Source organism: Oncorhynchus tshawytscha, linkage group LG05, assembly GCF_018296145.1.
Source record: "Oncorhynchus tshawytscha isolate Ot180627B linkage group LG05, Otsh_v2.0, whole genome shotgun sequence".
NCBI lineage: Eukaryota > Metazoa > Chordata > Actinopteri > Salmoniformes > Salmonidae > Oncorhynchus > Oncorhynchus tshawytscha.
In genome coordinates this window covers 65341793-65365858 of record NC_056433.1, presented here as the reverse complement: position 1 = coordinate 65365858, position 24066 = coordinate 65341793, and the positions used below count along the sequence as shown (strand labels likewise).

The 24066-nt window shown below is 43.3% G+C and overlaps 1 protein-coding gene across 3 annotated transcripts in view; it reads right to left on the bottom strand.

Moving 5' to 3' along the window:
* The window catches only part of LOC112251129 (platelet-derived growth factor receptor alpha-like), a 63589-nt gene that overhangs the window by 24778 nt on the left and 14745 nt on the right, over positions 1-24066 (bottom strand). For all 3 annotated transcript variants that reach the window (XM_024421881.2, XM_024421883.2, XM_024421882.2), the window contains exons 16-18: positions 23640-23734; positions 23155-23287; positions 22286-22390 (exon numbers count right to left, since the gene is read on the bottom strand). In XM_024421881.2, coding sequence (XP_024277649.2) covers positions 22286-22390; positions 23155-23287; positions 23640-23734 — 333 coding nt within the window. The remainder of the gene's footprint in view (positions 1-22285; positions 22391-23154; positions 23288-23639; positions 23735-24066) is intronic.

Below are 24066 nucleotides of genomic sequence, written 5' to 3'. Positions count from 1 at the left end.
GTCTGTATATCTGTCTATGGTCAACTCTATAGCTGTCTCTGTGGTTAACTCTATAGCTGTCTGTACAGCTGTCTGTGGTCAACTCTATAGCTGTCTGTATAGCTGTCTATGGTCAACTCTATGGCTGTCTGTGCTGAACTCTTTAGCTGTCTGTGGTCAACTCTATAGTTGTCTGTGGTTAACTCTATAGCTGTGTATGGTCAACACTATAGCTGTCTGTGGTGAACTCTATAGCTGTCTGTATAGCTGTCTATGGTCAACTCTATAGCTGTCTGTGGTCAACTCTATAGCTGTCTATGGTCAACTCTATAGCTGTCTGTATAGCTGTCTATGGTCAACTCTATAGCTGTCTGTGGTCAACTCTATAGCTGTCTATGGTCAACTCTATAGCTGTCTATGGTCAACTCTATAGCTATCTGTGGTCAACTCTATAGCTGTCTGTATAGCTGTCTATGGTCAACTCTATAGCTGTCTGTGGTCAACTCTACAGCTGTCTATGGTCAACTCTATAGCTGTCTATGGTCAACTCTATAGCTGTCTGTGGTCAACTCTATAGCTGTCTATGGTCAACTCTATAGCTGTCTATGGTCAACTCTATAGCTGTCTATGGTCAACTCTATAGCTCTGTGGTCAACTCTATAGCTGTGTGTATAGCTGTCTATGGTCAACTCTATAGCTGTCTGTGGTCAACTCTATAGCTGTCTGTATAGCTGTCTATGGTCAACTCTATAGCTGTCTGTGGTCAACTCTATAGCTGTCTATGGTCAACTATATAGCTGTCTGTGGTCAACTCTATAGCTGTCTGTGGTTAGCTGTCTGTGGTCAACTCTATAGCTGTCTGTAGAGCTCAACTCTATAGTTGTCTGTATAGCTGTCTATGGTCAACTCTATAGTTGTCTGTGGTCAACTCTATAGCTGTCTGTATAGCTGTCTTTGGTCAACTCTATAGCTGTCTGTATAGCTGTCTATGGTCAAATCTATAGCTGTCTGTCGTCAACTCTATAGCTGTCTATGGTCAACTCTATAGTTGTCTGTGGTGAACTCTATAGCTGTCTGTGGTCAACTCTATAGCTGTCTGTGGTCAACTCTTTAGTTGTCTGAATAGCTGTCTATTGTCAACTCTATAGCTGTCTGTATAGCTGTCTGTGGTCAACTCTATAGTTGTCTGTATAGCTGTCTATGGTTTACTCTATAGCTGTCTGTGGTCAACTATAGCTGTCTGTATAGCTGTCTATGGTCAACTCTATAGCTGTCTGTATAGCTGTCTGTGGTCAACTCTATAGCTCTGTGCTCAACTCTATAGCTGTCTGTGGTCAACTCTATAGCTGTCTGTATAGCTGTCTATGGTCAACTCTATAGCTGTCTGTGGTCAACTCTATAGCTGTGGTCAACTCTATGGTCAACTCTATAGCTGTCTGTGGTCAACTCTATAGCTGTCTGGTCAACTCTATAGCTGTCTGTGGTCAACTCTATAGCTGTCTGTGGTCAACTCTATAGCTGTCTGTCAACTCTATAGCTGTCTGTGGTCAACTCTATAGCTGTCTATGGTCAACTCTGTAGCTGTCTGGTCAACTCTATAGCTGTCTGTGGTCAACTCTATAGTTGTCTGTCTGTGGTCAACTCTATAGCTGTCTGTGGTCAACTCTATAGCTGTCTATGGTCAACTCTATAGCTGTCTGTGGTAACTCTATAGCTGTCTGTATAGCTGTCTATGGTCAACTCTATAGCTGTCTGTGGTCAACTCTACAGCTGTCTATGGTCAACTCTATAGCTGTCTGTATAGCTGTCTATGGTCAACTCTATAGCTGTCTGTGGTCAACTCTATAGCTGTCTATGGTCAACTCTATAGCTGTCTATGGTCAACTCTATAGCTATCTGTGGTCAACTCTATAGCTGTCTGTATAGCTGTCTATGGTCAACTCTATAGCTGTCTGTGGTCAACTCTATAGCTGTCTATGGTCAACTCTATAGCTGTCTATGGTCAACTCTATAGCTGTCTGTGGTCAACTCTATAGCTGTCTATGGTCAACTCTATAGCTGTCTATGGTCAACTCTATAGCTGTCTGGTCAACTCTATAGCTGTCTGTGGTGAACTCTATAGCTGTGTGTATAGCTGTCTATGGTCAACTCTATAGCTGTCTGTGGTCAACTCTATAGTTGTCTATGGTCAACTCTATAGCTGTCTGTGGTGAACTCTATAGCTGTCTGTATAGCTGTCTATGGTCAACTCTATAGCTGTCTGTGGTCAACTCTATAGCTGTCTATGGTCAACTATATAGCTGTCTGTATAGCTGTCTATGGTCAACTCTATAGCTGTCTGTGGTCAACTCTATAGCTGTCTGTGGTCAACTGGTCAACTCTATAGCTGTCTGTGGTCAACTCTATAGCTGTCTGTGGTTACCTAAGATGTCTGTGGTCAACTCTATAGCTGTCTGTAGAGCTATCTGTGGTCAACTCTATAGTTGTCTGTATAGCTGTCTATGGTCAACTCTATAGTTGTCTGTGGTCAACTCTATAGCTGTCTGTATAGCTGTCTTTGGTCAACACTATGGCTGTCTGTATAGCTGTCTATGGTCAAATCTATAGCTGTCTGTCGTCAACTCTATAGCTGTCTATGGTCAACTCTATAGTTGTCTGTGGTGAACTCTATAGCTGTCTGTGGTGAACTCTATAGCTGTCTGTGGTCAACTCTTTAGTTGTCTGAATAGCTGTCTATTGTCAACTCTATAGCTGTCTGTATAGCTGTCTGTGGTCAACTCTATAGTTGTCTGTATAGCTGTCTATGGTTTACTCTATAGCTGTCTGTGGTCAACTATAGCTGTCTGTATAGCTGTCTATGGTCAACTCTATAGCTGTCTGTATAGCTGTCTGTGGTCAACTCTATAGCTGTCTGTGCTCAACTCTATAGCTGTCTGTGGTCAACTCTATAGCTGTCTGTATAGCTGTCTATGGTCAACTCTATAGCTGTCTGTGGTCAACTCTATAGCTGTCTATGGTCAACTCTATAGCTGTCTATGGTCAACTCTATAGCTGTCTATGGTCAACTCTATAGCTGTCTGTGGTCAACTCTATAGCTGTCTATGGTCAACTCTATAGCTGTCTATGGTCAACTCTATAGCTGTCTGTGGTCAACTCTATAGCTGTCTATGGTCAACTCTGTAGCTGTCTATGGTCAACTCTATAGCTGTCTGTGGTCAACTCTATAGCTGTCTGTCTATGGTCAACTCTATAGCTGTCTGTGGTCAACTCTATAGCTGTCTATGGTCAACTCTATAGCTGTCTGTATAACTGTCTATGGTCAACTCTATAGCTGTCTGTATAGCTGTCTATGGTCAACTCTATAGTTGTCTGTGGTCAACTCTATAGCTGTCTGTATAGCTGTCTATGGTCAACTCTATGGCTGTCTGTATAGCTGTCTATGGTCAAATCTATAGCTGTCTGTCGTCAACTCTATAGCTGTCTATGGTCAACTCTATAGCTGTCTGTGGTGAACTCTATAGCTGTCTGTGGTGAACTCTATAGCTGTCTGTGGTCAACTATAGCTGTCTGTATAGCTGTCTATGATCAACTCTATAGCTGTCTGTATAGCTGTCTGTGGTCAACTCTATAGTTGTCTGTTTAGCTGGATATGGTCAACTCTATAGCTGTCTGTGGTCAACTCTATAGCTGTCTGTGGTCAACTCTATAGCTGTCTATGGTCAACTCTATAGCTGTCTGTGGTGAACTCTATAGCTGTCTGTATAGCTGTCTATGGTCAACTCTATAGCTGTCTGTGGTCAACTCTACAGCTGTCTATGGTCAACTCTATAGCTGTCTGTATAGCTGTCTATGGTCAACTCTATAGCTGTCTGTGGTCAACTCTATAGCTGTCTATGGTCAACTCTATAGCTGTCTATGGTCAACTCTATAGCTATCTGTGGTCAACTCTATAGCTGTCTGTATAGCTGTCTATGGTCAACTCTATAGCTGTCTGTGGTCAACTCTACAGCTGTCTATGGTCAACTCTATAGCTGTCTATGGTCAACTCTATAGCTGTCTGTGGTCAACTCTATAGCTGTCTATGGTCAACTCTATAGCTGTCTATGGTCAACTCTATAGCCGTCTATGGTCAACTCTATAGCTCTCTGTGGTGAACTCTATAGCTGTGTGTATAGCTGTCTATGGTCAACTCTATAGCTGTCTGTGGTGAACTCTATAGCTGTCTGTATAGCTGTCTATGGTCAACTCTATAGCTGTCTGTGGTCAACTCTATAGCTGTCTATGGTCAACTATATAGCTGTCTGTGGTCAACTCTATAGCTGTCTGTGGTTACCTAAGATGTCTGTGGTCAACTCTATAGCTGTCTGTAGAGCTATCTGTGGTCAACTCTATAGTTGTCTGTATAGCTGTCTATGGTCAACTCTATAGTTGTCTGTGGTCAACTCTATAGCTGTCTGTATAGCTGTCTTTGGTCAACACTATGGCTGTCTGTATAGCTGTCTATGGTCAAATCTATAGCTGTCTGTCGTCAACTCTATAGCTGTCTATGGTCAACTCTATAGTTGTCTGTGGTGAACTCTATAGCTGTCTGTGGTGAACTCTATAGCTGTCTGTGGTCAACTCTTTAGTTGTCTGAATAGCTGTCTATTGTCAACTCTATAGCTGTCTGTATAGCTGTCTGTGGTCAACTCTATAGTTGTCTGTATAGCTGTCTATGGTTTACTCTATAGCTGTCTGTGGTCAACTATAGCTGTCTGTATAGCTGTCTATGGTCAACTCTATAGCTGTCTGTATAGCTGTCTGTGGTCAACTCTATAGCCGTCTGTGCTCAACTCTATAGCTGTCTGTGGTCAACTCTATAGCTGTCTGTATAGCTGTCTATGGTCAACTCTATAGCTGTCTGTGGTCAACTCTATAGCTGTCTATGGTCAACTCTATAGCTGTCTATGGTCAACTCTATAGCTGTCTATGGTCAACTCTATAGCTGTCTGTGGTCAACTCTATAGCTGTCTATCGTCAACTCTATAGCTGTCTATTGTCAACTCTATAGCTGTCTGTGGTCAACTCTATAGCTGTCTATGGTCAACTCTGTAGCTGTCTATGGTCAACTCTATAGCTGTCTGTGGTCAACTCTATAGTTGTCTGTATAGCTGTCTATGGTCAACTCTATAGCTGTCTGTGGTCAACTCTATAGCTGTCTATCGTCAACTCTATAGCTGTCTGTATAACTGTCTATGGTCAACTCTATAGTTGTCTGTATAGCTGTCTATGGTCAACTCTATAGCTGTCTGTGGTCAACTCTATAGCTTTCTGTCTATGGTCAACTCTATGGCTGTCTGTAAGCTGTCTATGGTCAAATCTATAGCTGTGGTCAACTCTATAGCTGTCTATGGTCAACTCTATAGCTGTCTGTGGTGAACTCTATAGCTGTCTGTGGTGAACTCTATAGCTCTCTGTGGTCAACTATAGCTGTCTGTATAGCTGTCTATGGTCAACTCTATAGCTGTCTGTTTAGCTGTCTGTGGTCAACTCTATAGTTGTCTGTATAGCTGTCTATGGTCAACTCTATAGCTGTCTGTGGTCAACTCTATAGCTGTCTGTGGTCAACTCTATAGCTGTCTGTGGTCAGCTCTATAGCTGTCTGTGGTCAACTCTATAGCTGTCTGTATAGCTGTCTGTGGTCAACTCTATAGCTGTCTATGGTCAACTCTATAGCTGTCTGTCTCTATAGCTGTCTGTATAGCTGTCTGTGGTCTATAGCTGTCTGTGGTCAACTCTATAGCTGTCTGTGGTCAACTCTATAGCTGTCTGTATAGCTGTCTATGGTCAACTCTATAGCTGTCTGTGGTCAACTCTAACTCTATAGCTGTCTGTGGTCAACTCTATAGCTGTCTGTCTGTGGTCAACTCTATAGCTGTCTGTATAGCTGTCTGTGGTCAACTCTATAGCTGTCTGTGGTCAACTCTATAGCTGTCTGTGGTCAACTCTATAGCTGTCTGTCAACTCTATAGCTGTCTATGGTCAACTCTATAGCTGTCTGTGGTCATATAGCTGTCTGTGGTCAACTCTATAGCTGTCTATGTCAACTCTATAGCTGTCTGTGGTCAACTCTATAGCTGTCTGTGGTCAACTCTATAGCTGTCTGTATAGCTGTCTATGGTCAACTCTATAGCTGTCTGTGGTCAACTCTATAGCTGTCTGTGGTCAACTCTATAGCTGTCTATGGTCAACTCTATAGCTGTCTATGGTCAACTCTATAGCTGTCTGTATAGCTGTCTATAGGTCAACTCTATAGCTGTCTATGGTCAACTCTATAGCTGTCTAGTCAACTGTGTCTGTGGTCAACTCTATAGCTGTCTGTGGTCAACTCTATAGCTGTCTATGGTCAACTCTATAGCTGTCTATGGTCAACTCTATAGCTGTCTGTATAGCTGTCTATGGTCAACTCTATAGCTGTCTATGGTCAACTCTATAACTGTCTATGGTCAACTCTATAGCTGTCTGTGGTCAACTCTATAGCTGTCTGTGGTCAACTCTATAGCTGTCTGTATAGCTGTCAAACTCTATAGCTGTCTGTGGTCAACTCTATAGCTGTCTGTGGTCTATGGTCACTCTATAGCTGTCTGTGGTGAACTCTATAGCTGTCTGTGGTCAACTCTGTCTGTATAGCTGTCTATGGTCAACTCTATAGCTGTCTGTATAGCTGTCTGTGGTCAACTCTATAGTTGTCTGTTTAGCTGTCTATGGTCAACTCTATAGCTGTCTGTGGTCAACTCTATAGCTGTCTGTGGTCAGCTGCTGTCTGTGGTCAACTCTAGCTGTCTGTATAGCTGTCTGTGGTCAACTCTATAGCTGTCTGGTCAACTCTATAGCTGTCTGTGGTCAACTCTATAGCTGTCTGTGGTCAACTCTATAGCTGTCTGTATGTCTATAGCTGGTCAACTCTATAGCTGTCTGTATAGCTGTCTATGGTCAACTCTATAGCTGTCTGTGGTCAACTGATAGCTGTCTGTGGTCAACTCTATAGCTGTCTGTGGTCAACTCTATAGCTGTCTGTGGTCAACTCTATAGCTGTCTGTGGTCAACTCTATAGCTGTCTGTATAGCTGTCTATGGTCAACTCTATAGCTGTCTGTGGTCAACTCTATAGCTGTGTATGGTCTATAGTCTGTCTGTGGTCAACTCTATAGCTGTCTGTATAGCTGTCTATGGTCAACTCTATAGCTGTCTGTGGTCAACTCTATAGCTGTCTGTGGTCAACTCTATAGCCGTCTGTGCTCAACTCTATAGCTGTCTGTGGTCAACTCTATAGCTGTCTGTCTGTCTATGGTCAACTCTATAGCTGTCTGTGGTCAACTCTATAGCTGTCTATGGTCAACTCTATAGCTGTCTATGGTCAACTCTATAGCTGTCTGTGGTCAACTCTATAGCTGTCTATGGTCAACTCTATAGCTGTCTGTGGTCAACTCTATAGCTGTCTATGTCAACTCTATAGCTGTCTATGGTCAACTCTATAGCTGTCTATGGTCAACTCTATAGTTGTAGCTGTCTATGGTCAACTCTATAGCTGTCTGTGGTCAACTCTATAGCTGTATAGCTGTCTATGGTCAACTCTATAGCTGTCTGTGGTCAACTCTATAGCTGTCTATGGTCAACTCTATAGCTGTCTGTGGTCAACTCTATGGTCAACTCTATAGTTGTCTGTATAGCTGTCTATGGTCAACTCTATAGTTGTCTGTCGTCAACTCTATAGCTTTCTGTATAGCTGTCTATGGTCAACTCTATGGCTGTCTGTATAGCTGTCTATGGTCAAATCTATAGCTGTCTGTCGTCAACTCTATAGCTGTCTGTGGTGAACTCTATAGCTGTCTGGGGTGAACTCTATAGCTGTCTGTGGTCAACTCTATAGTTATCTGTATAGCTGTCTATGGTCAACTCTATAGCTGTCTGTATAGCTGTCTGTGGTCAACTCTATAGTTGTCTGTATAGCTGTCTGTGGTCAACTCTATAGCTGTCTGTGGTCAACTCTATAGCTGTCTGTGGTCAACTCTGTCTGTATAGCTGTCTGTGGTCAACTCTATAGCTGTCTATGGTCAACTCTATAGCTGTCTGTGGTCAACTCTATAGCTATAGCTGTCTGTGGTCAACTCTATAGCTGTCTATTGTCAACTCTATAGCTGTCTGTGGTCAACTCTATAGCTGTCTGTATAGCTGTCTATGGTCAACTCTATAGCTGTCTGTGGTCAACTCTATAGCTGTGTATGGTCAACTCTATAGCTGTCTGTGGTCAACTCTATAGCTGTCTATGGTCAACTCTATAGCTGTCTATGGTCAACTCTATAGCTGTCTGTGGTCAACTCTATAGCTGTCTGTGGTCAACTCTATAGCTGTCTTTGGTCAACTCTATAGCTGTCTGTATAGCTGTCTATGGTCAACTCTATAGCTGTCTGTGGTCAACTCTATAGCTGTCTATGGTCAACTCTATAACTGTCTGTGGTCAACTCTACAGTTGTCTGTATAGCTGTCTATGGTCAACTCTATAGCTGTCTGTATAGCTGTCTGTGGTCAACTCTATAGCTGTCTGTAGTTAACTCGATAGTTGTCTGTATAGCTGTCTGTGGTCAACTCTATAGCTGTCTGTGGTCAACTCTATAGCTGTCTGTATAGCTGTCTGTGGCCAACTCTATAGCTGTCTGTGGTCAACTCTATAGCTGTCTGTGGTCAACTCTATAGCTGTCTGTATAGCTGTCTATGGTCAACTCTATAGCTGTCTGTGGTCAACTCTATAGCTGTCTGTGGTCAACTCTATAGCTGTCTATGGTCAACTCTATAGCTGTCTATGGTCAACTCTATAGCTGTCTATGGTCAACTCTATAGCTGTCTGTGGTCAACTCTATAGCTGTCTGTGGTCAACTCTATAGCTGTCTATGGTCAACTCTATAGCTGTCTATGGGGCTATCTGTGGTCAACTCTATAGCTGTCTGTGGTCAACTCTATAGCTGTCTGTATAGCTGTCTGTGGTCAACTCTATAGCTGTCTGTAGAGCTGTCTGTGGTCAACTCTATAGTTGTCTGTATAGCTGTCTATGGTCAACTCTATAGTTGTCTGTGGTCTAAACTCTATAGCTGTCTGTATAGCTGTCTATGGTCAACTCTATAGCTGTCTGTGGTCAACTCTATAGCTGTCTATGGTCAACTCTATAGCTGTCTGTGGTCAACTCTATAGCTGTCTATGGTCAACTCTATAGCTGTCTGTGGTCAACTCTATAGCTGTCTGTGGTCAACTCTATAGCTGTCTGTGGTCAACTCTATAGCTGTCTGTATAGCTGTCTGTGGTCAACTCTATAGCTGTCTGTGGTCATCTGTATAGCTGTCTATGGTCAACTCTATAGCTGTCTGTATAGCTGTCTATGGTCAACTCTATAGCTGTCTGTGGTCAACTCTATAGCTGTCTGTGGTCAACTCTATAGCTGTCTATAGCTGTCTATGGTCAACTCTATAGCTGTCTGTGGTCAACTCTATAGCTGTCTATGGTCAACTCTATAGCTGTCTGTGGTCAACTCTATAGCTGTCTGTATAGCTGTCTATGGTCAACTAGCTGTCTGTGGTCAACTCTATAGCTGTCTGTGTCAACTCTATAGCTGTCTGTATGTCTATGGTCAACTCTATAGCTGTCTGTGGTCAACTCTATAGCTGTCTGTCATATAGCTGTCTATGGTCAACTCTATAGCTGTCTGTGGTCAACTCTATAGCTGTCTGTATGGTCAACTCTACTAGCTGTCTGTGGTCAACTCTATAGCTGTCTGTGGTCAACTCTATAGCTGTCTGTGGTCAACTCTATAGCTGTCTGTGGTCAACTCTAGCTGTCTATGGTCAACTCTATAGCTGTCTGTGGTCAACTCTATAGCTGTCTGTCAACTCTATAGCTGTCTGTATAGCTGTCTATGGTCAACTCTATAGCTGTCTGTGGTCAACTCTATAGCTGTCTGTGGTCAACTCTATAGCTGTCTGTATGGTCAACTCTATAGGTCTGTGGTCAACTCTATAGCTGTCTGTGGTCAACTCTATAGCTGTCTGTGGTCAAACTCTATAGCTGTCTGTGGTCAACTCTAGTATGTAGCTGTCTATGGTCAACTCTATAGCTGTCTGTGGTCAACTCTATAGCTGTCTGTATAGCTGTCTATGGTCAACTCTATAGCTGTCTGTGTCTGCTATAGCTGTCTATGGTCAACTCTATAGCTGTCTGTGGTCAACTCTATAGCTGTCTGTATAGCTGTCTGTGGTCAACTCTATAGCTGTCTGTAACTAGCTGTCTATGGTCAACTCTATAGCTGTCTGTGGTCAACTCTATAGCTGTCTATGGTCAACTCTATAGCTGTCTGTGGTCAACTCTATAGCTGTCTATAGGTCTATGGTCAACTCTATAGCTGTCTGTGGTCAACTCTATAGCTGTCTGTATAGCTGTCTGTGGTCAACTCTATAGCTGTCTGTATAGCTCATGCTGTCTGTGGTCAACTCTATAGCTGTCTGTGGTCAACTCTATAGCTGTCTGTATAGCTGTCTATGGTCAACTCTATAGCTGTCTGTGGTCAACTCTGTCTGTATAGCTGTCTGTGGTCAACTCTATAGCTGTCTATAACTCTATAGCTGTCTGTGGTCAACTCTATAGCTGTCTGTCATCTATAGGTCTATGGTCAACTCTATAGCTGTCTGTGGTCAACTCTATAGCTGTCTGTGGTCAACTCTATAGCTGTCTGTGGTCAACTCTATGTCTGTATAGCTGTCTATAGCTGTCTGTATAGCTGTCTGTGGTCAACTCTATAGCTGTCTATGGTCAACTCTATAGCTGTCTGTGGTCAACTCTATAGCTGTCTGTGGTCAACTCTATAGCTGTCTGTGGTCAACTCTATAGCTGTCTGTGGTCAACTGCTGTCTGTGGTCAACTCTATAGCTGTCTGTATCAACTGTAGCTGTCTGGGTCAACTCTATAGCTGTCTGTATAGCTGTCTATGGTCAACTCTATAGCTGTCTGTGGTCAACTCTATAGCTGTCTATGGTCAACTCTATAGCTGTCTGTGGTCAACTCTATAGCTGTCTGTGGTCAACTCTATAGCTGTCTGTATAGCTGTCTATGGTCAACTCTATAGCTGTCTGGTCAACTCTATAGCTGTCTGTGCTGTCAAACTCTATAGCTGTCTGTGGTCAACTCTATAGCTGTCTGTCTGTCTGTGGTCAACTAGCTGTCTGTGGTCAACTCTATAGCTGTCTGTTTAGGTCAACTCTGTCTGTATAGCTGTCTATGGTCAACTCTATAGCTGTCTGTGGTCAACTCTATAGCTGTCTGTGGTCAACTCTATAGCTGTCTGTGGTCAACTCTATAGCTGTCTGCTGTCTGTGGTCAACTCTATAGCTGTCTGTGGTCAACTCTATAGCTGTCTGTGGTCAACTCTATAGCTGTCTATGGTCAACTCTATAGCTGTCTAGTCTGTGGTCAACTCTATAGCTGTCTGTGGTCAACTCTATAGCTGTCTGTCAACTCTATAGCTGTCTGTGGTCAACTCTATAGCTGTCTGTATAGCTGCTGTCTGTGGTCAACTCTATAGCTGTCTCTATATCTGTCTGTGGTCAACTCTATAGCTGTCTGTATAGCTGTCTGTGGTCAACTCTATAGCTGTGGTCAACTCTATAGCTGTCTGTATAGCTGTCTATGGTCAACTCTATAGCTGTCTGTGGTCAACTCTATAGCTGTCTATGGTCAACTCTATAGCTGTCTGTGGTCAACTCTATAGCTGTCTGTGGTCAACTCTATAGCTGTCTGTGGTCAACTCTATAGTTGTCTGTGTCTATGGTCAACTCTATAGCTGTCTGTATAGCTGTCTGTGGTCAACTCTATAGCTGTCATAGCTGTCTGTATCAACTCTATAGTTGTCTGTGGTCAACTCTATAGCTGTCTGTATAGCTGTCTATGGTCAACTCTATAGCTGTCTGTGGTCAACTCTATAGTTGTCTGGGTCAACTCTATAGCTGTCTGTCAACTCTATAGCTGTCTGTCTATGGTCAACTCTATAGCTGTCTGTGGTCTACTGTCTGTATCAACTCTATAGCTGTCTGTGGTCAACTCTATAGCTGTCTGTATAGCTGTCTGTCTATAGCTGTCTGTGGTCAACTCTATAGCTGTCTGTGGTCAACTCTATAGCTGTCTATAGGTCTGTGGTCAACTCTATAGCTGTCTGTATAGCTGTCTAGGGTCAACTCTATAGCTGTCTGTATATCTGTGGTCAACTCTATAGCTGTCAACTCTATAGCTGTCTGTATATCTGTCTATGGTCAACTCTATAGCTGTCTGTGGTCAATAGCTGTCTGTGGTTAACTCTATAGCTGTCTGTACAGCTGTCTGTGGTCAACTCTATAGCTGTCTGTATAGCTGTCTATGGTCAACTCTATAGCTGTCTGTGGTCAACTCTATAGCTGTCTGTGGTCAACTCTATAGCTGTCTGTGGTCAACTCTATAGCTGTCTATGGTCAACTCTATAGCTATCTGTGGTCAACTCTATAGCTGTCTGTATAGCTGTCTATGGTCAACTCTATAGCTGTCTGTGGTCAACTCTATAGCTGTCTATGGTCAACTCTATAGCTGTCTGTATAGCTGTCTATGGTCAACTCTATAGCTGTCTGTGGTCAACTCTATAGCTGTCTATGGTCAACTCTATAGCTGTCTGTGGTCAACTCTATAGCTGTCTGTGGTCAACTCTATAGCTGTCTGTATAGCTGTCTATGGTCAACTCTATAGCTGTCTATGGTCAACTCTATAGCTGTCTATGGTCAACTCTGTAGCTGTCTATGGTCAACTCTATAGCTGTCTGTGGTCAACTCTATAGTTGTCTGTATAGCTGTCTATGGTCAACTCTATAGCTGTCTATGGTCAACTCTATAGCTGTCTGTGGTCAACTCTATAGTTGTCTGTATAGCTGTCTATGGTCAACTCTATAACTGTCTATGGTCAACTCTATAGTTGTCTGTATAGCTGTCTATGGTCAACTCTATAGTTGTCTGTCGTCAACTCTATAGCTGTCTGTTTAGCTGTCTGTGGTCAACTCTATAGCTGTCTGTCTAAGATGTCTGTGGTCAACTCTATAGCTGTCTGTAGAGCTATCTGTGGTCAACTCTATAGTTGTCTGTATAGCTGTCTATGGTCAACTCTATAGCTGTCTGTGGTCAACTCTATAGCTGTCTGTATAGCTGTCTTTGGTCAACTCTATGGCTGTCTGTATAGCTGTCTATGGTCAAATCTATAGCTGTCTGTCGTCAACTCTATAGCTGTCTATGGTCTATCAACTCTATAGTTGTCTGTGGTCAACTCTATAGCTGTCTGTGGTGAACTCTATAGCTGTCTGTGGTCAACTCTTTAGTTGTCTGAATAGCTGTCAACTCTATAGCTGTCTGTATAGCTGTCTGTGGTCAACTCTATAGTTGTCTGTATAGCTGTCTATGGTTTACTCTATAGCTGTCTGTGGTCAACTATAGCTGTCTGTATAGCTGTCTATGGTCAACTCTATAGCTGTCTGTGGTCAACTCTGTCTGTATAGCTGTCTATGGTCAACTCTATAGCTGTCTGTGGTCAACTCTATAGCTGTCTGTGGTCACTCTATAGCTGTCTGTGGTCAACTCTATAGCTGTCTGTGGTCAACTCTATAGCTGTCTGTGGTCAACTCTATAGCTGTCTGTATAGCTGTCTATAGCTGTCAACTCTATAGCTGTCTGTATAGCTGTCTGTGGTCAACTCTATAGTTGTCTGTATAGCTGTCTATGGTCAACTCTATAGCTGTCTGTCTGGTCAACTCTATAGCTGTCTGTAGGTGGTCAACTCTATAGCTGTCTGTGGTCAACTCTGCTGTCTATAGCTGTCTATGGTCAACTCTATAGCTGTCTGTGGTCAACTCTATAGCTGTCTGTGGTCAACTCTATAGCTGTCTGTGGTCACCTATAGATGTCTGTGGTCAACTCTATAGCTGTCTGTATGGTCTAGGGTCAACTCTATAGCTGTCTGTATATCTGGTGGTCAACTCTATAGCTGTCTGTATGGTCAACTCTATAGCTGTCTGTCAACTCTATAGCTGTCTGTGGTCAACTCTATAGCTGTCTGTGGTCAACTCTATAGCTGTCTGTATAGCTGTCTATGGTCAACTCTATAGCTGTCTATGGTCAACTCTATAGCTGTCTGTGGTCAACTCTATAGCTGTCTATGGTCAACTCTATAGCTGTCTATGGTCAACTCTATAGCTGTCTGTGGTGAACTCTATAGCTGTCTGTATAGCTGTCTATGGTCAACTCTATAGCTGTCTGTGGTCAACTCTATAGCTGTCTATGGTCAACTCTATAGCTGTCTGTGGTCAACTCTATAGCTGTCTATGGTCAACTCTATAGCTGTCTATGGTCAACTCTATAGCTGTCTGTGGTCAACTCTATAGCTGTCTGTATAGCTGTCTATGGTCAACTCTATAGCTGTCTGTGGTCAACTCTATAGCTGTCTGTCAACTCTATAGCTGTCTATGGTCAACTCTATAGCTGTCTGTGGTCAACTCTATAGCTGTCTATGGTCAACTCTATAGCTGTCTATGGTCAACTCTATAGCCTATGGTCAACTCTATAGCTGTCTGTGGTGAACTCTATAGCTGTGTGTATAGCTGTCTATGGTCAACTCTATAGCTGTCTGTGGTGAACTCTATAGCTGTCTGTCAACTCTATAGCTGTCTATGGTCAACTCTATAGCTGTCTGTGGTCAACTCTATAGCTGTCTCTGGTCAACTAGCTGTCTGTGGTCAACTCTATAGCTGTCTGTGGTTACCTAAGATGTCTGTGGTCAACTCTATAGCTGTCTGTAGAGCTATCTGTGGTCAACTCTATAGTTGTCTGTATAGCTGTCTATGGTCAACTCTATAGTTGTCTGTGGTCAACTCTATAGCTGTCTGTATAGCTGTCTTTGGTCAACACTATGGCTGTCTGTATAGCTGTCTATGGTCAAATCTATAGCTGTCTGTCGTCAACTCTATAGCTGTCTATGGTCAACTCTATAGTTGTCTGTGGTGAACTCTATAGCTGTCTGTGGTGAACTCTATAGCTGTCTGTGGTCAACTCTTTAGTTGTCTGAATAGCTGTCTATTGTCAACTCTATAGCTGTCTGTATAGCTGTCTGTGGTCAACTCTATAGTTGTCTGTATAGCTGTCATGGTTTACTCTATAGCTGTCTGTGGTCAACTATAGCTGTCTGTATAGCTGTCTATGGTCAACTCTATAGCTGTCTGTATAGGTCAACTCTATAGCTGTCTGTGCTCAACTCTATAGCTGTCTGTGGTCAACTCTATAGCTGTCTGGTCAACTCTATAGCTGTCTATGGTCAACTCTATAGCTGTCTGTCAACTCTATAGCTGTCTGTGGTCAACTCTATAGCTGTCTATGGTCAACTCTATAGCTGTCTATGGTCAACTCTATAGCTGTCTATGGTCAACTCTATAGCTGTCAACTCTATGGTCAACTCTATAGCTGTCTATTGTGGTCAACTCTATAGCTGTCTATGGTCAACTCTGTAGCTGTCTATGGTCAACTCTATAGCTGTCTGTGGTCAACTCTATAGTTGTCTGTATAGCTGTCTATGGTCAACTCTATAGCTGTCTGTGGTCAACTCTATAGCTGTCTATGGTCAACTCTATAGCTGTCTGTGGTCATGGTCAACTCTATAGCTGTCTGTGGTCAACTCTATAGCTGTCTATGGTCAACTCTGTAGCTGTCTATGGTCAACTCTATAGCTGTCTGTGGTCAACTCATAGCTGTCTATGGTCAACTCTATAGCTGTCTGTGGTCAACTAACTGTCTATGGTCAACTCTATAGCTGTCTGTATAGCTGTCTATGGTCAACTCTATAGCTGTCTGTGGTCAACTCTATAGCTTCTGTATCTGTATAGCTGTCTATGGTCAACTCTATAGGCTGTCTGTAACTAGCTGTCTATGGTCAAATCTATAGCTGTCTGTCGTCAACTCTATAGCTGTCTATGGTCAACTCTATAGCTGTCTGTGGTGTCAACTCTATAGCTGTCTGTGGTGAACTCTATAGCTGTGGTCAACTATAGCTGTCTGTATAGCTGTCTATGGTCAACTCTATAGCTGTCTGTTTAGCTGTCTGTGGTCAACTCTATAGTTGTCTGTATAGTGTCTATGGTCAACTCTATAGCTGTCTCTATATCTGTCTGTGGTCAACTCTATAGCTGTCTGTAGAGCTGTCTCTATAGCTTGTCTGTGGTCAACTCTATAGCTGTCTGTATAGCTGTCTATGGTCAACTCTATAGCTGTCTGTGGTCAACTCTATAGCTGTCTGTGGTCAACTCTAGCTGTCTATGGTCATCTCTATAGCTATCTGTGGTCAACTCTATAGCTGTCTGTGGTCAACTCTATAGCTGTCTGTATAGCTGCCTGTGGTCAACTCTATAGCTGTCTGTGGTCAACTCTATAGCTGTCTGTGGTCAACTCTATAGCTGTCTGTATAGCTGTCTATAGTCAACTCTATAGCTGTCTCTATATCTGTCTGTGTCTGTGGTCAACTCTATAGCTGTCTGTAGAGCTGTCTGTGGTCAACTCTATAGCTGTCTGTGGTCAACTCTATAGCTGTCTGTATAGCTGTCTATGGTCAACTCTATAGCTGTCTGTGGCTGTCTATGGTCAACTCTATAGCTGTCTGTGGTCAACTCTATAGCAGTCTGTGGTCACCTATAGATGTCTGTGGTCAACTCTTTAGTTGTCTGAATAGCTGTCTATTGTCAACTCTATAGCTGTCTGTATAGCTGTCTGTGGTCAACTCTATAGCTGTCTGTATAGCTGTCTGTATAGGGTCAACTCTATAGCTGTCTGTGGTCAACTCTATAGCTGTCTATGGTCAACTATGGCTATAGCTGTCTGTGGTCAACTCTATAGCTGTCTAGTGTCTATCAACTCTATAGCTGTCTGTGGTCAACTCTATAGCTGTCTGTGGTCAACTCTATAGCTGTCTGGTCAACTCTAGCTGTCTGTGGTCAACTCTATAGCTGTCTGTAGAGCTATCTGGTCAACTCTATAGCTGTCTGTATAGCTGTCTATGGTCAACTCTATAGCTGTCTGTCTATAGCTGTCTGTGGTCAACTCTATAGCTGTCTGTGGTCAACTCTATAGCTGTCTGTGGTCAACTCTATAGCTGTCTGTATAGCTGTCTGTATAGCTGTCTCAACTCTATAGCTGTCTGTATATCTGTCTGTCAACTCTATAGCTGTCTATGGTCAACTCTATAGCTGTCTGTATAGCTGTCTATGGTCAACTCTATAGCTGTCTGTATATCTGTCTGTGGTCAACTCTATAGCTGTCTGTACAGCTGTCTGTGGTCAACTCTATAGCTGTCTGTATAGCTGTCTATGGTCAACTCTATAGCTGTCTGTGGTCAACTCTATAGCTGTCTGTGGTCAACTCTATAGCTGTCTGTGGTCAACTCTATAGCTGTCTATGGTCAACTCTATAGCTGTCTGTGGTAATCAACTAGTTATAGCTGTTTGTGGTCAACTCTATAGCTGTCTGTATAGCTGTCTATGGTCAACTCTATAGCTGTCTGTGGTCAACTCTACAGCTGTCTATGGTCAACTCTATAGCTGTCTGTATAGCTGTCTATGGTCAACTCTATAGCTGTCTGTGGTCAACTCTATAGCTGTCTATGGTCAACTCTATAGCTGTCTGTGGTCAACTCTATAGCTGTCTGTGGTCAACTCTATAGCTGTCTCTATAGCTGTCTATGGTCAACTCTATAGCTGTCTGTGGTCAAGCTCTGTGGTCAACTCTATAGCTGTCTATGGTCAACTCTATAGCTGTCTGTGGTCAACTCTATAGCTGTCTGTGGTCAACTCTATAGCTGTCTATGGTCAACTCTATAGCTGTCTCAACTCTATAGCTGTCTGTATAGCTGTGTGTATAGCTGTCTATGGTCAACTCTATAGCTGTCTGTGGTCAACTCTATAGTAACTAGCTGTCTATGGTCAACTCTATAGCTGTCTGTGGTCAACTCTATAGCTGTCTGTGGTCAACTCTATAGCTGCTGTCTATGGTCAACTCTATAGCTGTCTGTGGTCAACTCTAGCTGTCTGTGGTCAACTCTATAGCTGTCTGTCAGAGCTGTGGTCAACTCTATAGTTGTCTGTATCAGCTGTCTATAGTTGTCTGTGGTCAACTCTATAGCTGTCTGTATAGCTGTCTTTGGTCAACTATGGCTGTCTGTATAGCTGTCTATGGTCAACTCTATAGCTGTCTGTATAGCTGTCTATGGTCAACTCTATAGCTGTCTGTGGTCAACTCTATAGCTGTCTGTGGTGAACTCTATAGCTGTCTGTGGTCAACTCTATAGCTGTCTATTGTCAACTCTATAGCTGTCTGTATAGCTGTCTGTGGTCAACTCTATAGTTGTCTGTATAGCTGTCTATGGTCAACTCTAAGCTCTATAGCTGTCTGTGGTCAACTATAGCTGTCTGTATAGCTGTCTATGGTCAACTCTATAGCTGTCTGTATAGCTGTCTATGGTCAACTCTATAGCTGTCTGTGGTCAACTCTATAGCTGTCTATGGTCAACTCTATAGCTGTCTGTGGTCAACTCTATAGCTGTCTGTGGTCAACTCTATAGCTGTCTTTGGTCAACTCTATAGCTGTCTATGGTCAACTCTATAGCTGTCTATGGTCAACTCTATAGCTGTCTGTGGTCAACTCTTTAGCTGTCTATGGTCAACTCTTTAGCTGTCTATGGTCAACTCTATAGCTGCCTATGGTCAACTCTATAGCTGTCTGGTCAACTCTATAGGCTGTCTATGGTCAACTCTATAGCTGTCTATGGTCAACTCTATAGCTGTCTGTGGTCAACTCTATAGCTGTCTATGGTCAACTCTATAGCTGTCTGTATAGCTGTCTGTGGTCAACTCTATAGCTGTCTGTCAACTCTAGCTGTCTATGGTCAACTCTATAGTTGTCTGTGGTCAGCTGTCTGTCTATGGTCAACTCTATCTGTCTGTATAGCTGTCTGTGGTCAACTCAACTCTATAGCTGTCTGTGGTCAACTCTATAGCTGTCTATGGTCAACTCTATAGCTGTCTGTGGTCAACTCTATAGCTGTCTGTGGTCAACAACTCTATAGCTGTCTGTATAGGTCAAACTCTATAGCTGTCTGTGGTCAAACTCTATAGCTGTCTGTATAGCTGTCTATGGTCAACTCTATAGCTGTCTATGGTCAACTCTATAGCTGTCTGTGGTCAACTCTATAGCTGTCTGTGGTCAACTCTATAGCTGTCTGTGGTCAACTCTATGTCTGTATAGCTGTCTATGGTCAACTCTATAGCTGTCTGTGGTCAACTCTATAGCTGTCTATGTGGTCAACTCTATAGCTGTCTGTGACTCTATAGCTGTCTGTGGTCAACTCTATAGCTGTCTGTGGTCAACTCTATAGCTGTCTGTGGTCAACTCTATAGCTGTCTGTCATAGCTGTCTGTGGTCAACTCTATAGCTGTCTGTGGTCATAGCTGTCTATGGTCAACTCTATAGCTGTCTGTGGTCAACTCTATAGCTGTCTGTGGTCAACTCTATAGCTGTCTGTCTGTCTATGGTCAACTCTATAGCTGTCTGTGGTCAACTCTATAGCTGTCTATAGCTGTCTGTGGTCAACTCTATAGCTGTCTGTGGTCAACTCTATAGCTGTCTGTGGTCAACTCTATAGCTGTCTGTGGTCAACTCTATAGCTGTCTGTATAGCTGTCTGTGGTCAACTCTAACTCTATAGCTGTCTGTGGTCAACTCTATAGCTGTCTGTGGTCAACTCTATAGCTGTCTGGTCAACTCTATAGCTGTCTATGGTCAACTCTATAGCTGTCTGTGGTCAACTCTATAGCTGTCTGTGGTCAACTCTATAGCTGTCTGTGGTCAACTCTATAGCTGTCTATGGTCAACTCTATAGCTGTCTGTGGTCAACTCTATAGCTGTCTATGGTCAACTCTATAGCTGTCTGTGGTCAACTCTATAGCTGTCTGGTCAACTCTATAGCTGTCTAAACTCTATAGCTGTCTGTGGTCAACTCTAGCTGTCTGTGGTCAACTCTATAGCTGTCTATGGTCAACTCTATAGCTGTCTGTGGTCAACTCTATAGCTGTCTGTGGTCAACTCTATAGCTGTCTATAGTGGTCAACTCTATAGCTGTCTGTCTATAGGTCAACTCTATAGCTGTCTAGCTGGTCAACTCTATAGCTGTCTGTGGTCAACTCTATAGCTGTCTGTCAACTCTATAGCTGTCTATGGTCAACTCTATAGCTGTCTGTGGTCAACTCTATAGCTGTCTGTCTGTATAGCTGTCTGTGGTCAACTCTATAGCTGTGGTCAACTCTATAGCTGTCTGTGGTCAACTCTATAGCTGTCTGTGGTCAACTCTATAGCTGTCTATGGTCAACTCTATAGCTGTCTGTGGTCAACTCTATAGTCTGTGGTCAACTCTATAGCTGTCTGTGGTCAACTCTATAGCTGTCTATGGTCAACTCTATAGCTGTCTGTGGTCAACTCTATAGCTGTCTATGGTCAACTCTATAGCTGCTGTCTCTATAGCTGTCTGTGGTCAACTCTATAGCTGTCTGTGTCAACTCTATAGCTGTCTGTGGTCAACTCTATAGCTGTCTGTGGTCAACTCTATAGCTGTCTGTGGTCAACTCTATAGCTGTCTGTGCTGTCTAAACTCTATAGCTGTCTGTGGTCAACTCTATAGCTGTCTATGGTCAACTGTCTATAGCTGTCTGTGGTCAACTCTATAGCTGTCTATGGTCAACTCTATAGCTGTCTGTGGTCAACTGGTCAACTCTATAGCTGTCTGTGGTCAACTCTATAGCTGTCTGTGGTCAACTCTATAGCTGTCTGTGGTCAACTCTATAGCTGTCTGTGGTCAACTCAACTCTATAGCTGTCTGTGGTCAACTCTATAGCTGTCTGTGGTCAACTCTATAGTGTAGGTCAACTGTCTGTCTGTCTGTGGTCAACTCTATAGCTGTCTGTGGTCAACTCTATAGCTGTCTGTCATGCTGTCAAACTCTATAGCTGTCTGTATAGCTGTCTATGGTCAACTCTATAGCTGTCTGTGGTCAACTCTATAGCTGTCTGTGGTAACTCTATAGCTGTCTGTGGTCAACTCTATAGCTGTCTGTGGTCAACTCTATAGCTGTCTGTGGTCAACTCTATAGCTGTCTGTGGTCAACTCTATAGCTGTCTGTCAACTCTATAGCTGTCTGTGGTCAACTCTATGGAGCTGTCTGTATAGCTGTCTATGGTCAACTCTATAGCTGTCTGTGGTCAACTCTATAGCTGTCTGTATAGCTGTCTGTGGTCAACTCTATAGCTGTCAACTCTATAGCTGTGGTCAACTCTATAGCTGTCTGTGGTCAACTCTATAGCTGTCTGTGGTCAACTCTATAGCTGTCTGTGGTCAAACTCTATAGCTGTCTGTGGTCAACTCTATAGCTGTCTGTGGTCAACTCTATAGCTGTCTGTCTGTATAGCTGTCTGTGGTCAACTCTATAGCTGTCTGTGGTCAACTATAGCTGTCTGTGGTCAACTCTATAGCTGTCTGTATAGGTCAAACTCTATAGCTGTCTGTATAGCTGTCTATGGTCAACTCTATAGCTGTCTGTGCTGTCAACTCTATAGCTGTCTGTGGTCAACTCTATAGCTGTCTGTATAGCTGTCTATGGTCAACTCTATAGCTGTCTGGTGGTCAACTCTATAGCTGTCTATGGTCAACTCTATAGCTGTCTGTGGTCAACTCTATAGCTGTCTGTGGTCAACTCTGTAGCTGTCTGTGGTCAACTCTGTAGCTGTCTGTATAGCTGTCTGTGGTGAACTCTATAGCTGTCTGTGGTCAACTATATACCTGTCTGTATAGCTGTCTATGGTCAACTCTATAGCTGTCTATGGTCAACTCTATAGCTGTCTGTGGTCAACTCAATAGCTGTCTGTGGTCAACTCTATAGCTGTCTGTGGTCAACTCTATAGCTGTCTGTGGTCACCTATAGATGTCTGTGGTCAACTATAGATGTCTGTGGTCAACTATAGCTGTCTGTGGTCAACTTTATAGCTGTCTGTATAGCTGTCTGTGGTCAACTCTATAGCCGTCTGTGGTCAACTATAGCTGTATGTGGTCAACTCCATAGCTGTATGTAGTCAACTATAGCTGTCTGTGGTCAATTTTATAGCTGCATGTGGTCAACTATAGCTGTCTGTGGTCAACTCACGTTTCAGCATCTTCACAGCCACCTTCATGACGGGCTGGGAGCGGCTGAGTCCATATGCAGTTCCCTCCACCACCTTCCCAAACGCCCCAGAGCCCAGAACACGACCTGCAGACACACCAGACATGGCACACGATCAGTTAACATGGAGGGTAAACAAATACACAAACATAGACAGACAGGCAAACACACACACACACACTCTCAAGCACTGACTCTATGCACACCATGCATACTGACGCCACACACACACACTTTCACACTCACCACATACTCTGCTGATACTATCCTGTTGCCTAGTCACCTTACTCCTATCTATATCTACAGTACACAGTTACCTCAATTACCTCGTAACCCTGCACATTATCTCAGTACTGGTACTCCCTGTATATAGCCATGTTTACTTGTTATTGTTATTCACTGTGTATTTATTCCTTGTGTCACTATTTCTATTTCTATTTTATATTTTGTATCTTCATCTTTTACTCTGTATTGTTGGAAAAGGACCCATAAGTAAGCATTTCACTGTTAGTCTACATCTGTTGTTTACGAACCATGTGACAAATAAAATAAAATGTTACTTGACACACACGTCTGCCTCTGCCCTCTCATCTGTGACTTCCCCAGTTACCCAGTGAGTGAGATTCCCTTTGGTCAGTGAGTCACACCCCATACCCAGGCAGCACGCCCCAACCTCCCCTTTCTACCAGGCCAGATGGCCTTATCACATCCTCACTTCAAAGACCAGAGGGAGACATCCAGACCAAAGCCTGACTAGAACACGACCACCCAACCATGATGATGTGACACTCTGACCGGAACATGACCACAGTAAGACCACAGAGAAAGGAAGCAGTGCAGTCGGCTCTTACCCAGTACGAGCCCATCGCGAGAGAACTCCCATCTGGAGTCATAGGGCAGTTGCATGGGGTCAACATAGATGTACTCATGGCCATCAGGGCTCACTGACTCTATCACCCTCCAGCGGATCTCATAGCGAGGCTTCTGTAAGATAGAGGACATAGATAAACAGATCCATGCATAGGCTCTAGAGCAGCGTTTCCCAACTCCGGTCCTCTAGTCCCCCAAGAGTACACATTTTGGTTGTATCCCAGTGCAAACATACCTGACTGAACTCATCGAGGGCTTGATGATTAGTTGACAAGTTGAATCAGGTGTGCTTGTCTGGGGCTACAATTAAAATGTGTACTGTTGGTGGTACTGGAGGAGCAGAGTTGGGAAACACTGCTCTAAGACAAATTGTAGGTGACTGATTTAATGAGTCATTGAGAGACTGAGTCAGTGAGTGAGTGAGCGAGTTTGTGCGTGTGTGAGGGGCAGTGGTGATCTGTTGTACCTGTTTCCAGATAATGACCAGGACAATGAGTGAGATGATGACAATGACCAGCAGCACCAAAACAGCAGCAGTTACAGGCAGCTCAGAGTGGGGGCCTGTTCAGGAGGAGAACCACCACACACACATGAGATGGAGAGCAAAACATGGAGAATGCCACAGAGAGAAAACAACATGGAGAATGCCACAGAGAGAAAACAACATGGAGAATGCCACAGAGAGAAAACAACATGGAGAATGCCATAGAGAAAACAACATGGAGAATGCCACAGAGAGAAAACAACATGGAGAATGCCATAGAGAGAAAACAACATGGAGAATGCCACAGAGAGAAAACAACATGGAGAATGCCATAGAGAGAAAACAACATGGAGAATGCCAGAGAGAGAAAACAACATGGAGAATGCCACAGAGAGAAAACAACATGAAG